The sequence below is a fragment of the Cucumis sativus genome, chromosome 2 (genome assembly GCF_000004075.3).
Source record: "Cucumis sativus cultivar 9930 chromosome 2, Cucumber_9930_V3, whole genome shotgun sequence".
NCBI classification, from domain to species: domain Eukaryota; kingdom Viridiplantae; phylum Streptophyta; class Magnoliopsida; order Cucurbitales; family Cucurbitaceae; genus Cucumis; species Cucumis sativus.
Window position 1 is genome coordinate 4,834,784 of NC_026656.2, and position 13,539 is coordinate 4,848,322.

General features: G+C 31.7%; 1 protein-coding gene across 1 annotated transcript; it reads left to right on the plus strand.

Annotated features, from left to right (window-relative positions):
• Positions 1-963: 963 nt before the first annotated feature.
• Positions 964-8,504, plus strand: LOC101204394 (lysine--tRNA ligase, cytoplasmic). The gene is made up of 17 exons (XM_011650632.2): positions 964-1,323; positions 1,434-1,515; positions 1,764-1,820; positions 1,920-2,085; positions 2,203-2,296; positions 3,050-3,135; positions 3,607-3,725; positions 3,795-3,857; positions 5,107-5,232; positions 5,361-5,643; positions 5,769-5,865; positions 5,968-6,124; positions 6,325-6,468; positions 6,577-6,645; positions 6,774-6,917; positions 7,047-7,101; positions 8,199-8,504. Exons 1-17 carry the CDS (start codon positions 1,013-1,015, stop codon positions 8,213-8,215), a joined length of 2,070 nt encoding a protein of 689 aa, XP_011648934.1. The 5' UTR covers positions 964-1,012; the 3' UTR covers positions 8,216-8,504.
• Positions 8,505-13,539: the final 5,035 nt, after the last annotated feature.

The window sequence follows — 13,539 nt, forward strand, 5'->3', positions numbered from 1 at the left end:
TTACGACCATAGACAACATGTATTGGACAAATATGACTGACACGTTGCATTTATGATAATATTGTATAAGTTTATTAGTGTAACAATTTAAAAGGAGAGAATCACACCTCTAGTTTTTAGAAAAAAATATATTTTAATCTAAACATAACATATCAAATATGAGAGATTCAAAGTATTTCAAATCATATATTTTGTAAAATAACAAATATTTTAAATTATTAAATAGATTTATCACGAAGTTTAATGTATCTTCGACTACAAAATTCCCAAACATCCAAACAAATTGAAAATTCATTATCATTTTTTCTTTTCTAACAATAACGTGGGATGAACCTCTTACTTCAAGATTATCGTTGATCTATGTGTTTGATACGAGGTAAAAAAACAATTAATAAATTATTATTATGTGGATGGTTGTCTTACTGCTGAAAGAAATTTTATATTTGAAAACTCCAATTATTCTAAGAAAATTTCAAAGCATGCATCAGCATATTTCTAATATATTTGAAATTTTGTATGGGTGGGGTGTAAAAGAGCATAAGAGTAGTCTAAAATCTACAAAAATTTGAAACTATCATTTTTGATGTTATGATACATGAAATTATGAATATAGAACTTAAAACATACTTAGAGTAATAAACCAATGAATAAAACATTAAACCAAAGTTGAATAGGAGGTTATGAAAGCATCACGTAATTATAAAATTATATATGGATTTCATTTTTTTTAGCAGTTAAAAGCATTTTAAATAATGACACAATAAAAGTTAGAGGAGGGATATATTTGGAATTAAGAATAAATATTTGGCAAAATAGTATGAAAATGATTCTCCTAAGTTAATAGGACTTTTGATGGTAAAAGAAAAGCATAAATCAAATAGAAATAGTGTAGATTTTAAATATGGGAAGGGAAGGGGTAGAATGGTCCAAAAGAAAAAAGAAATATTCTCCTCTCTCTCCCCTAAACAACTTTTTTTAATAGTAACGAATTTTTTTTACACTCCTAATTGAAATGGTGTGGTGGTTTCGTCTCCTTCTAAACCCTAAACTTGAAACCCACGTCCCAATTTTTGGTGTTAGAAAAATCCTTTCCACCTCCGCCGCGGCTCTCTCTTCCCAATTCTCCACTCCACGCCTTGGACTACAAGGAATCTCTCTGCTTTATAACCTTCTACCCATTGGAGCTTTCACTCTTCATCTGAAAATGGCCAGTTCTATTGACGGCGCTGCAAAGGCTGTCTCTGATTTAGCATTGGGTTCCACTATACCGGCTCCGGACATGGTCGACTCTGCTCCAGGTTCTGAAGAAACTATTAGCAAGAAGTAAGTGTTTTGTTGGATTTTTGTGTGTTTTTGGATTTTAAGTGGGGTAGTTTTTGGTCAAAACTATGACTTTACAAGTATCAAGGCTTTAACTTTGGAAATGTTCTCAGTGCACGCAAGAAGGAATTAAAGATGAAGCAGAAGGAAGAGGAAAGGAGGCGTAAGGAGGAACTGAAGGAGAAAGCAAAGCAGGTAACAGTGGTCACTAATGGAACACCTAAAGATTTGAGTGTGTATAGAATGCATTACATAAGAATGGAATAGGGTGGAATAATTGTCCATTCTCCATTGAGATTATCAAATATGGTTGTATGTTTAACGGCTATGTTTGTATAAGGGAAGTGAGTTATGAATGTTCTTGGCCAGATATAATGCTATAGTGTTATTTTTTTACTACCAATGGAGAAAGTTCTTTGTAACTGAAATGTTTTGGGTACCAGGAAGCACCCCAAAATAAGAAATCTGTAGCAGTCGATGATGAAGAAATGGATCCCACGGTATGGCTTTTAAGTTCTTGTTTTGACAAGTTCTGTTGCTTACCTTGTAGAACTGTTGTCAAACTGACTCCTCTCCCCCAATTGTCTTGTGTTTTGCAGCAATATTTTGAAAATAGGCTGAAATATCTTGCATCCCAGAAGGCAGATGGTAACAATCCATATCCTCACAAGTTTCAGGTTTCAATGTCTCTCCCTGAGTACATTGAGAAATATGGAAGCTTAAGCAACGGTGATCATCTCGAGGACGTCTTGGTATCTCTTGCCGGTACTTAGAACCAAAACTCGTAACTTTTTCATAATTCTTTTTGTTGATATCCCAATCATCTTTTTGTTGATATCCCAATCATCTTTTGATTTATGTTATTTTTTGGTCCCATTCAAGGGAGAATAATGAGCAAAAGATCATCCTCCTCGAAGTTGATATTTTATGATCTCCATGGTTCTGGTGCTAAAATCCAAGTTATGACGGATGCACGGTATGTATATAATTGTTTTGCATCCCTCCTTGCTTTTATCCTTTGAGTAATACTTGAGTGCATCGTACCCATCCTTTTGTTGCCCAGTCACACACCAGATAAAACTGTGGTTGGATGACAGGGTGGATCCAAAATATGGGTGTTGCCTAAATACACGAGTATTTTTCTAATCCTTTAGTTCTAATAATTGTGAATATTATGAGTTTGTTACCCTGTGCAAATTTTCACTTTATTTCATATTACAATTAAAAATTTTCCTTCATATTCATTCACCATGAAACTAGTTTTTATGATAAAATTAGTATGTGCTTTGAATCTATTGAAAAATTTATACACATCATAAATGACATAAAATGTCCATTGTTAGAATGAGATTGAAAATAATTATTAATTAATAATATAACTTTTATATGCACACGTATATAATTCTTTCCATGATTTTACATTACAATTGGGGAAAAATTATTTAAATTCTTGGGAAATGATATGATAAATTTTTTGTATTTAACTTTCTAGATTCTATACAAATTATTTTCTTGGTAGATCGTATCAAACCACCCAGTATGCTGCATTTTGTACGAGTCTGATGAAGTGCATGTGTACCAAACTTGTTGTGAAGGCTTATTTCGTGTTTTATCCATTAAAACCTATGTGGTTTCTATTTTTGTTCTTCAATTCAATCAAAGGTCTCTTTTTCTAATTTTTTTTATAAGAGCAGAAAAAGGTTATAATATTTCCATTTTAATGATGCAGTAACTCAGAGCTAGATGAAGCTGAATTTGCAAGGTTTCATGCCAGTGTTAAGCGTGGGGATATTGTTGGTGTCACTGGGTTTCCAGGTTGGTCTGCAATCATTGTTGGATTACTCTTTTTTGCTCATTCTCTATATTTTGTAGAAGTCTAGTTTACAATGTTTGTTCAATGTTCTTCAATTGTCTTTTTCCTTTCTAGTTCCTTCTGTGTGTCATCATGATTAGATGTATCCCTTCCATTGTAAGGATAAAGAGAGGAATTGGATACACACCATAGAGTTCTTTTTCATTCTTGTATCTCAGTTACAGTGCGCTTGCACAATAAAATTATAGTCAGTCACTCCCCTATGAGAAATCCAATTCTTCTCAGTGAAAGCTGGGTTCCTCTAAAGACAATGAAGGAAGAAGGAAAGAAAAGGAAATGAAAGAAAAACCCATGGACCCATGCCAGGGATTGGCATTTTCTTCCCTGATCTCTTCATTTCATTTTATCACCTGACTTTTATGAATACGGAAAGCTATTTTCTGGAGTAGGTTTGATATGTTCTATTCTTACAGGAAAAACAAAGAGGGGAGAGCTCAGTATCTTTCCAAAATCATTCGTTGTCCTTTCTCACTGTCTGCACATGATGCCGAGGCAGAAGGCGGCTCCTGGTTCTGATAATGCAAATTTGAAGGTGAATGAAGCTAGTTTCTCTGTCTAGACTGTTTAAATGGGTTCTCATTATGTTCTCATTCTGGTTCAGAAAAATGACGCATGGGCCCCAGGTTGTACCAGGAATCCTGAAACCTATATTTTAAAAGATCAGGTACCTATTCTATTTGTCATCACTTTTGTTTTCCTACAGGGACATATGTTTCATCTTATCTTTTCTGCAAAAAACAAATTCTGTAAAGAAAATATGATTGTAGATCCCAAGATGGAACTTATTCATATTTTATCTTTTGCATGTGCATGTTCATATTAAAATTTTTGGATGAGAGTGTTGTGGATGCTTGAACTTCTGTTAGGTCGATTTAAGTGGTTGATGTTGATGAGTTGAGACAATCAGAAAGGAGACAAGGAGTGAGAGTAAATAGTACTTATGTCTCACTTGATTGAATTGACGATTTAATATGGTATCAGAGCAGGTGGTCCAGGGAGGTCCTGTGTTCAAGCCCTTGCATTGTCGTTTCCTCCCCAATTAAAATTGATTTCCACTTGTTGGGCCTTTCAAATATTTCAAGCCCACAAGTGAGGGGGAGTGTTGGTGATATATAATTAAATTTACCTTCAACCACCAGCTTAAGCTTTTGGGTGATATATAATTAAATTTGCCTTCAACCACCAGCTTAAGCTGTTGGGTGAATTGACAATTTAATAATTTCAATTATTTTTATATTGATATTTAATTTATAATTTATTATGAGATAATTATTTCAAAATTTATAAATAAGTTGCACCTAATTTGGTTCAATCTATATTATTTGATAAGAGTTTAAGAAGAATAATTGTGGTAAAAAATTGGTCAATCAGAATTTCACGAAAGAATAAATGTGAAAAAAAAAACAAATGTAGAAAGTTAAATTTGAAATTTGTAAATGGTTGGAGAAGGTGGCAAGTTGAATCTAAAAACTGGTATCTATTAGCTTTGCATTATAGACACGCTATGGTAAATTGTATTTTGTTACTATTTTATTTTTTTCTCCAAATTGGTTTTATTCCATAATTGCTTTTTACATTTGCAAATGCATACCTAAACGGGGCCCAAGTCAGTCTTTCTCAATGTCTAGCTTGGACACTCATCCTTCTTACCTTATAGAGGTTCCATGCAGATAAAAAACTAGCTATACATACAGAGGTTCCATCAAATTACATTTTTTATGAACATTCACACAAATTATATTTTACAGTGAATTTCTCGATTTTCCTGATTCATTCATTCTTTCCCGATCTATGTACTGACATTTTCGCTGCTGACAGTATGTTTGTCCCTTGGTTTGTCATCCTTGATCAACATTTCGAGACAATATTTTCCAAATATTATGGTATTGACATGTTTAGTTTCTTAATTCCAGGAAACTCGTTATCGCCAACGATATCTGGATTTGATGTTAAATATGGAAGTGAGGCAAATATTCAAAACCAGATCCAAAGTAATCCAATATATTAGGAAGTTTCTTGATGATCTTGACTTCTTGGAGGTTTGTTTACTTTTGATAATTGGCATTTATGATTTTGGATTGCGTTACATGTACTTGTAATTTATTTTCCTTTTTTTTTATTTTTTTAATCTAATCTCATTTTGTTTTTTAAATATTCAAACCTTTAGGTTGAAACGCCAATGATGAACATGATTGCTGGAGGAGCAGCAGCCCGTCCATTTGTGACCTTCCATAATGATCTTAACATGAAATTGTTTATGCGCATTGCACCTGAACTCTATCTCAAGGAGTTAGTTGTTGGTGGTTTAGACCGTGTATATGAGATAGGGAAGCAATTTAGAAACGAGGGTATTGATTTGACTCATAATCCTGAGTTCACCACCTGCGAGTTCTACATGGCCTTTGCTGACTACAATGATTTGATGGAACTTACTGAGAAGATGCTAAGTGGTAATTTTAAAATTTAGGATTTTGCATGCATGATAATTCCTGTGTATTCTCCACAAGCGCATTTCCTATTTTCTATATTTATCTATTTGTTTCTAATCTTATCTGACATTGTTGGATCGAAATAGGGATGGTTAAGGAGCTAACAGGGAGCTATAAAGTAAAATATCATTCAAATGGGCTTGATAACGATCCGATTGAGATTGATTTCACTCCCCCTTTCAGGTTGGTTTGCAATAATCTTTTCTAGCCGTTCATAAACTTGCTGCGTTGAGTACTGCCAAAATTTTATTTGGGATTAACTTTATTTTTTTTAACCTACTGCAGGAGGATTGACATGATAGAGGAACTAGAAAAGATGGCAAATCTCAACATACCCAAGGATTTATCTAGTGATGAAGCAAATAAATATCTTAGAGAGGCATGCCAGAAGTTTGAAATCAAATGTCCTCCACCTGAAACAACTGCTCGGTTGCTAGATAAAGTAATTCTCTTAGTCATGTGATTTTATCTTTCAAAGCATATTGTGTTGAAATTTCAGTTTCAAGAAGGAAGACTAGTAGCTAATCTTATTTCTGGAAACTTTACACTGCTAATGCATTTTTTCTAGTTGAGCTCCTTGTTAGCTTGCTTACTACTAATTCATATTTCACATCAGTATTTTAAAAGTAATTATTTTGGCAGCTTGTGGGGCACTTCCTAGAAGAGATGTGTGTGAATCCTGCGTTCATCATCAACCATCCAGAGATTATGAGTCCTTTGGCAAAGTGGCATAGAGCGAGGCCTAGTCTAACTGAACGTTTTGAATTGTTTGTCAACAAACATGAAGTACGCCACCAAAACTTCACAATGATTTGCCTTTTTCTTTCTATATCATACACATGTTTGCATATTCGTGCCTTATGTTTATGCTGTTAACACTTGATGACTATTCAGGTATGTAACGCGTACACAGAATTGAATGATCCTGTTGTACAACGCCAGCGGTTTGCTGAACAACTTAAGGTATCATACCCTGTAATAAATACACAACCACCAGTGGTTTGAGTTATAACCCCTAGAAATCTAAATGATGATTTGGTGAGTTGATTGACAATTTGTTGAATCCTATTGTACTTGGTTTTCTTTAACAGGACAGGCAGTCGGGTGATGATGAAGCAATGGCTTTGGATGAAACGTTTTGTACAGCACTTGAGTATGGCTTGCCTCCTACTGGTGGCTGGGGAATGGGCATCGATAGGATAGCTATGTTGTTGACGGATTCACAAAACATCAAGGTTTTTAGTTCCTGTCTCTTTCTTTTTTTGTGTGACCACACCTACTTTAATGGCTGCTTTCTTCAGGTGATCCATACTTTCCATTGTTGTTATTATTATTTTTTCAAACGGTTATTTTTGTGAAAACAGGAAGTTCTTCTCTTCCCAGCCATGAAGCCTCAAGATGAACCACCAGCTCCAAAAGGTACATACTATTTAATTCCTGGTCTCTTGCTGTTCGTTTATTTTGTTAGGTTGTCAGTACTGATAAGGCCATACCTAAAATTAGTCTTTTTTTTTATAATAATTTTTTATGATACGGACTTGCATCTGTGTTTAGTTGTGCTTAGGAACTTTTATTTTTACATTTAGAGGAAAAATTGGATGGCTTGTTAGCTTGTTCAATGTAAAAATTTAAAGCCTCTTTTTGTAACTATTTCATTTTTTGTTTTTGAGCCATGATTTGCATGTTTCTTAAATACAATAGTTGAATTCTTAGCCAAATTACAAGTCTTTAAAAGTTACTGTTTTTAGTTTTCAAATTTTGATTTGTTTTTTAAACCATTGGTAAAATGTAGTTAAAGAATGAAGAAATTTGGAGGTGGAAGTAATGTTTACTGGCTTAAACTTAAAAAAAAAAACAAACAAAATTGGTACTAAATGTGGTCTTAATTTTTCAAAACTAAACTGTGGTTGCATTATGCAAATCAAAGCTTGAATTAGAGAAGGATCAGTGTTGTTTTATGGGGTTTGAGATGCACTTTTTATGAACGTATGACATAGAAAAGAGAACATAGTTGAAGTGGGAATATGAAAAAAAATCCCAAACACATGTAGTTTGCATTTAGGCTTATTAATTTTTTTTCCTTTCCAGTTTATTAGGAAGGAAAATCCTAGTTATTATTATTATTATTATTGTTTTTCAAAATAAGGAAAAAGTTTTAGGAACCAAAGTGTATGGAATACCGTTGCCCTACATTGGCTCTCACCTCTAGCTAGCTTTTGGAGTGTAGTTCTCAAAGGTACTTAAGTACCTAACAAAAAGCCCCAGAGCTATCTAATGTGTGAGGCGCAGACTTGTGCCTAGGTCTAGGTGTGCCTAAGCATGCCTGGGCGGGGTTTTCAAAACACTGAAAAGGATCTTAATCCCTCTTTCATGTTGTTATACCTTTAAGATCCCCTGACAAGGATGTTACTCCCTCTTTCACGTTGTTGTTATACTCTAAGATGTATTCTTAATTCATTCAGCACCTTCTTGTGAGAGCTGTTGATAATTCCTTGTTTCATTGTTTTTATTTTCAGCCTCAACTGGAGTATAGGTATTTACATTTTGAGGAAAAATCAAAGAGGTGCGTTTGCCATCATGCAGTGTTATTTTACATTGTCAAAATTTTTTGGTCATGTTAGAGGAAGTTTAACTTATACGATATTTCTCATCTTTTATAATTTTTTTTTGTTTAAGCATAATTATCTAATTAGACATCTTAAATTCTTTCGAAATTCTCTTTAATCTCTGTACATCATTATAATTCTTCAATGCAACCCTAGATTTAAATAGAGAATTGAAGGAAGTACAATCGATACCGTTAGAAGAAAATTCGACTCTCATTTGAGAAAGCTGCCATAGTTTGAATTTTGTTTTTGAATCCGTGCTTAGGATTCTATATAGCTCAGCTTTTAAGTTAACCACTAACCTATGGAGAAAAGTTCTATAGGTTTTAATCCTTCAAAACTAATATTGGTGATAGAAAAAATTACTTTTAGAAGTGTGAAATTTAATATTGGGTTAATTTTGAGTTATTAAAAGCATATTTTAGAGTGAGAAAGTGATTTTGATGATTTAAACCTCTTTCAAACATTTTAAGATAGCTCCATTAAAGTTGTTCGACAACAATCAAAATCTTCTATTTCTCTAGTTGAGTACGGGAATAGTTTATACTCGAGAGATTAAATGATGCTTCAAATTAATAATCGTTAAAGTGTCTTAAAATATGGTTAAAATATAGAGGTGTTTTCAAAAATAACCAATTTAACTTTCATGAAGAAAACCACCCAAACATAAAAATTATTACATGTAAATATTGTCAATTTTTCTATAACAAATATGAAAAAGAAATAGTGGAATCAAGATAGTAGCATTTACATTACTAGAATTTGTTTTTATATTTTTTGGTTTCTTTGATTAATTTTCCTAATGAACGTAGGCAAATTATATGATAATCTTTGGAGAGAGCTTGAGTTCATTTTCGTTAGAATATTATGTAAGAGAGTTTCAGTTCATTTTAAATTGAATTTGGTAAAATAGTATGCAAGTCATTATAAAAAGTCTAAATTGTTTCGTATAGAAATAGAGTTTAAATTTTAAATAATTGTTTCCCATTGCTTTGCAGTTGTAAGGTGTAAATTGTTTTCTTTTCATTAAATATTTTCTAAGCTTGTTGGAAAATTATTTTGAATGTTTAGATCGACGTTAACAAAAATATCAATTTACGGTTTTCATTTTATCTTTTTGTTGTTAAAAATATAGATAAAATACCAATTTTTTTAAAAAAGCTAATTAATGATACGAATTTTACACTTTCCAAACAAATTATGAAGCTAAAATGTTTATTAAGAATTAATTATTTCAGTTTCATGAATTCCTTTTGAAAGTAACAAGAATGTTGATTCACCTTTTATAGGTTATAAAGTTTTGAAAAACACTTCACAAAAACTAAATTAAATTGATTGTTTGATTTGGTTATTAATATAATTGAATTGACAGAAAAAGAAGACCTTAATGGCAAGATCACTCTCTTCTATTGATTTGTTTGATTCTCATGCTCCACTTCACATATTCGTTGGTTATTCATTTTTTGCAGCTTGGTATCCATTGAATCAGACAAAGCCTACTTTTGTGCTCTCACATCTGTCTTTGTTTTTACTATTATTTGTTATAGTCTCTCTATGTATTGTTAGAAACTTTAATGAATATTGATTTTCAATATTGTATGTTATATAGATTGAAAATGTAAATTATGATTTTAGATTGAAAAGGTATGCAATCATTGCAAAATAGGAAAAATAAAAGCTAAGTAAATTGAGTAATCTTAGGTTTGTTTATAAAAAAATTTCTCAAAAAATGTGTGTAGGTATATAAACATAATTTTTATTCTTATAAGTAGGTTGATTTGTACTTTTGACCCATACCACATCTTTTCACGACTCAAATAGGCTATAGTATGCTCCAATCATTGAGAAGAGAAATCGGCCTCGATTCCATCCTTGGTCATAGTCGAGGCCAATTTGGCAATTTTGGTACAAAGTTTTGTTGCTCTTTTCCTCGAGTCCAATTATATTTATTATTTATCTTCTCTTATCTTATATTGGATAAATTGTGTGTGGATCTTCTTTGAAGAGGTCGATTCAACCTTCTTGCTACTTGGGCTAGAGTTTCATCCATTAGGGCCTAGTGTATGTTGGACGTAGGCCAACCAAGATCAGTTTGTTCATGGGTCTATTCTTTCACTCTTCTTGCCCTGATTTCAGAATCCACCCACCACAGTATCAAATCATAATCTCTCTTAGTGAGCTTAAGAATTAAGGACAGACCAAGTCTAGGTACTAGAAGAGTACATCAATAAATTAAGACTACATGTAGATTAGCATAATTTGAAGATGCAAACATGTGAGAAAAAAAATTAAAATAACTGATAGTTAAGTTACCTACTAATGAGGTGCATTTTTCTATTCGATGACGGAATCATACAAATTTTAAAGTTAAACGTGCTTGACTTAGACCAATCATATGTTGGGTGCCATCCTGAGAATTTTCATGTGTAAATGAAGAAAAAACATTCTAAAAGGTTACAAGTTAGAATGTGGTGACGACTTTCATTCTCATAAGTAGTTTGAGATAAGTAAGGTAACATGGTAAAGTCACAAGGTAGATATGTGAGTTATTAGGGACCGAATCATGAACCATTAATTTTAAGCTACTCTCCAGAATAAATAAGTTCTCTTTAGCTTCAGTTGACTATGTGTATATTCATCATTTACACAACTATATTAAAAATCTCGATTTCTAATATAGTGGTAGTAAAATTGCTTTTCTTTGAGATCAGATTTTCTTTTGTATGTATATTACAGTATAAGAATGAAAAGATCAATTCACACCATATCGAGTGATATGTCAAAATAAAAGGAACGAGATGAAGAATTTTCGAGGAATTCCTTATAAATCTATATCTTATATGCAAGCTAACATCCCATAATCACATGTTCTAAGTTCATTTAAGCACTCTTGGCATATACAACTCTACCAATGTCTTAGAACAATAGAACAGTACATAAACTTTAAGCAAATGTCAGTGATGCAATTTCTCCATGATAACTACTAGACTTGCAAAGAGAAGTGTTATTGACCACCTTGATAACCCTCCCCATTTAAATAAAGAGTGAGAATCCATACAAGAGATAGAGGCTGAAGGGAACTCTAGGAGAAGTGAGGGCAAAAATCAAAGAGAAGAAAAAAAAGTAGTGTAAAAGGAGAGACAAACAATATTCCTCTACAAAATTGAAATTTGTATGGAAAGAATCCACAAGAAAGGAAGGATAGAGGCAAAAATGAAACAAACTTCAAGGAGGATTACAAAGCAAAAACAAGAGAAGAAAAGAGAAGAAAAGAAAAAGTGGTTATCTTTCATCTGATAATCTTTTGAAAAGTGAATCCTCAATATACTTGAGTTGAGACTAATAGTTAATATACTTACAAACAACCATCCCTAAGCCACAAAGAAATGATTTTTCAAAGGGAATTGCTATAACCCACATTTTGTAAGAAGGAGAGATCTCTCAAGTTTTCAACGTTTCCAAATTTGTTTATATCTATAGCCTATTGAGATTGGATTTGGGGAAAATATAGAATCTTTCACCTTTGGGACCCTCCATTCTCTTTGGATGCCATTCAACAAAGTTAATATAAACCCTACTGAACTTTTTCACCATAGAACATATATTAAAATTAAAGGAAAAGGAATCTTGAATAATCACATTAAATAAGTCGCACAATCCCACTCAAAGATGATATTGGATTTGCATTAATAACCTCTCACACCTTTGGACAAAGAATGCAAATCTTTCATGAGGAAAGTTGCTTTTGCGAGAAAAGTTTCAAAGCCTATTGGGTAATATTTAGAAAGTTTTAGATTCTACTTCATTTCATTATTTGTTATAGAAGGCTAGAAAAGCCTTCCATAATTGTGTGAGGCTAATTAATTATCTTTAAACTTTGAGATTAAATCTCTAAACTTTTTATAAGTGAATCAATTCAAACTTGTAGTTAAAATTTCTTTTGAGAATTGTCTAAACATCAATTTTATTGTCCATTTTCTAAGACCATCAATTGAAAAAGTTCAGACGTGTGTGAGAATTGATACATGAATGTATTTCAAAGGTTATTACAAGGAAGAGTCTAAATTTAATTGCTTATGGACAGAAATGTTGGAGTTTAACTTTTACCAATTATAAGTGTTACCCAATGTTTTTTTCTTTAACGAAATCTAAAAGATAATATAAATTGATAGTAAGTTAAGAGGTTTAAATTGCTATAAATATTATTAGTTCAATTTTTTTTTGTTGTTGTTGATAAACCCTCAAACATTAGGGTTATAAATTGAATGGAATAAGCATATATGGTTTTGTAGTATATTATGAGGAAATTTGTAGTGCATATATACTATGAGGAAATTTCTAGTATATTGGGTTTTGTAAAAATTTCTATGGTTTTAGAACTTTTTTCATATTGGGTTTCAAAATGTATAACTAGTTAGGGTTGTTCTAAAAAGGAAGTCTCAACTAATTGAAAAATATGGCACCAACGTTGAACACAAATTGTGTTGTTTTACAATAATTAGTATCACAAAAATACTTTCCATTCCCATTAATTTTAAGCCATGAAATGATCACAAAATGGTGAAACAATTGAAATTAAGAATATAATATACTGAATCAATGGATACATTGAATTTTATTAAGAAAAAAGATGAATGTTTTGAAATATATAACCAATATTCATGTGATTAACTCATAAAACTTGACCTAAAATCAGCAATTTGTTGTACAAAATAGACTAATTATTGGATATCATTATATTCTAATTACTAACCACCACCATAGAAATTCTTATATTTAAATTTTCATATTATTGGTCATTAATCTTTTCACGTTATAGTTTTATATAATTAGGTAAATGTAAAACTTAATACATATAAATTAAAGAGGTAAATTTAGTTGAAACTTCCCAAAGATTAAGAATTAAGTTTAAATTTAAAACTATTATTTCTCCCACTTGATAAATGTGTGTCCAGAAGATTAAGAGAAATTGAAAAGTAATAGAAAAAGTAAACTATACAAAAACAAATATAACAAAGTTTATATTGTTGGTATACTTGCATGTTCTAGCTATTATACCACCAATAATACAGTTTATTATTGATTGTCCATCAGAATTTATCTATCAACGATAAAAGTCTATTGATTTTATATTGTTATATACTTCATTATTACCGTCCAAAATAATTACTTTTAATTTCTTGTGGAAACTATTTTTTTCAAGTAAAAAATGAAAAGTATAATTCAAATAAGGGTGGGGTGGTTGTTTTAG

Excerpts from the sequence above, each read along its gene's own strand:
- LOC101204394 (XM_011650632.2), top strand. The coding sequence starts at position 1,013 with ATGGTGTGGTGGTTTCGTCTCCTTCTAAACCCTAAACTTGAAACCCAC. Across the intron at positions 5,644-5,768 it reads TACTGAGAAGATGCTAAGTG|GGATGGTTAAGGAGCTAACA; the intron begins GTAATTTTAAAA and ends GGATCGAAATAG. Across the intron at positions 6,646-6,773 it reads GGTTTGCTGAACAACTTAAG|GACAGGCAGTCGGGTGATGA; the intron begins GTATCATACCCT and ends TTTCTTTAACAG.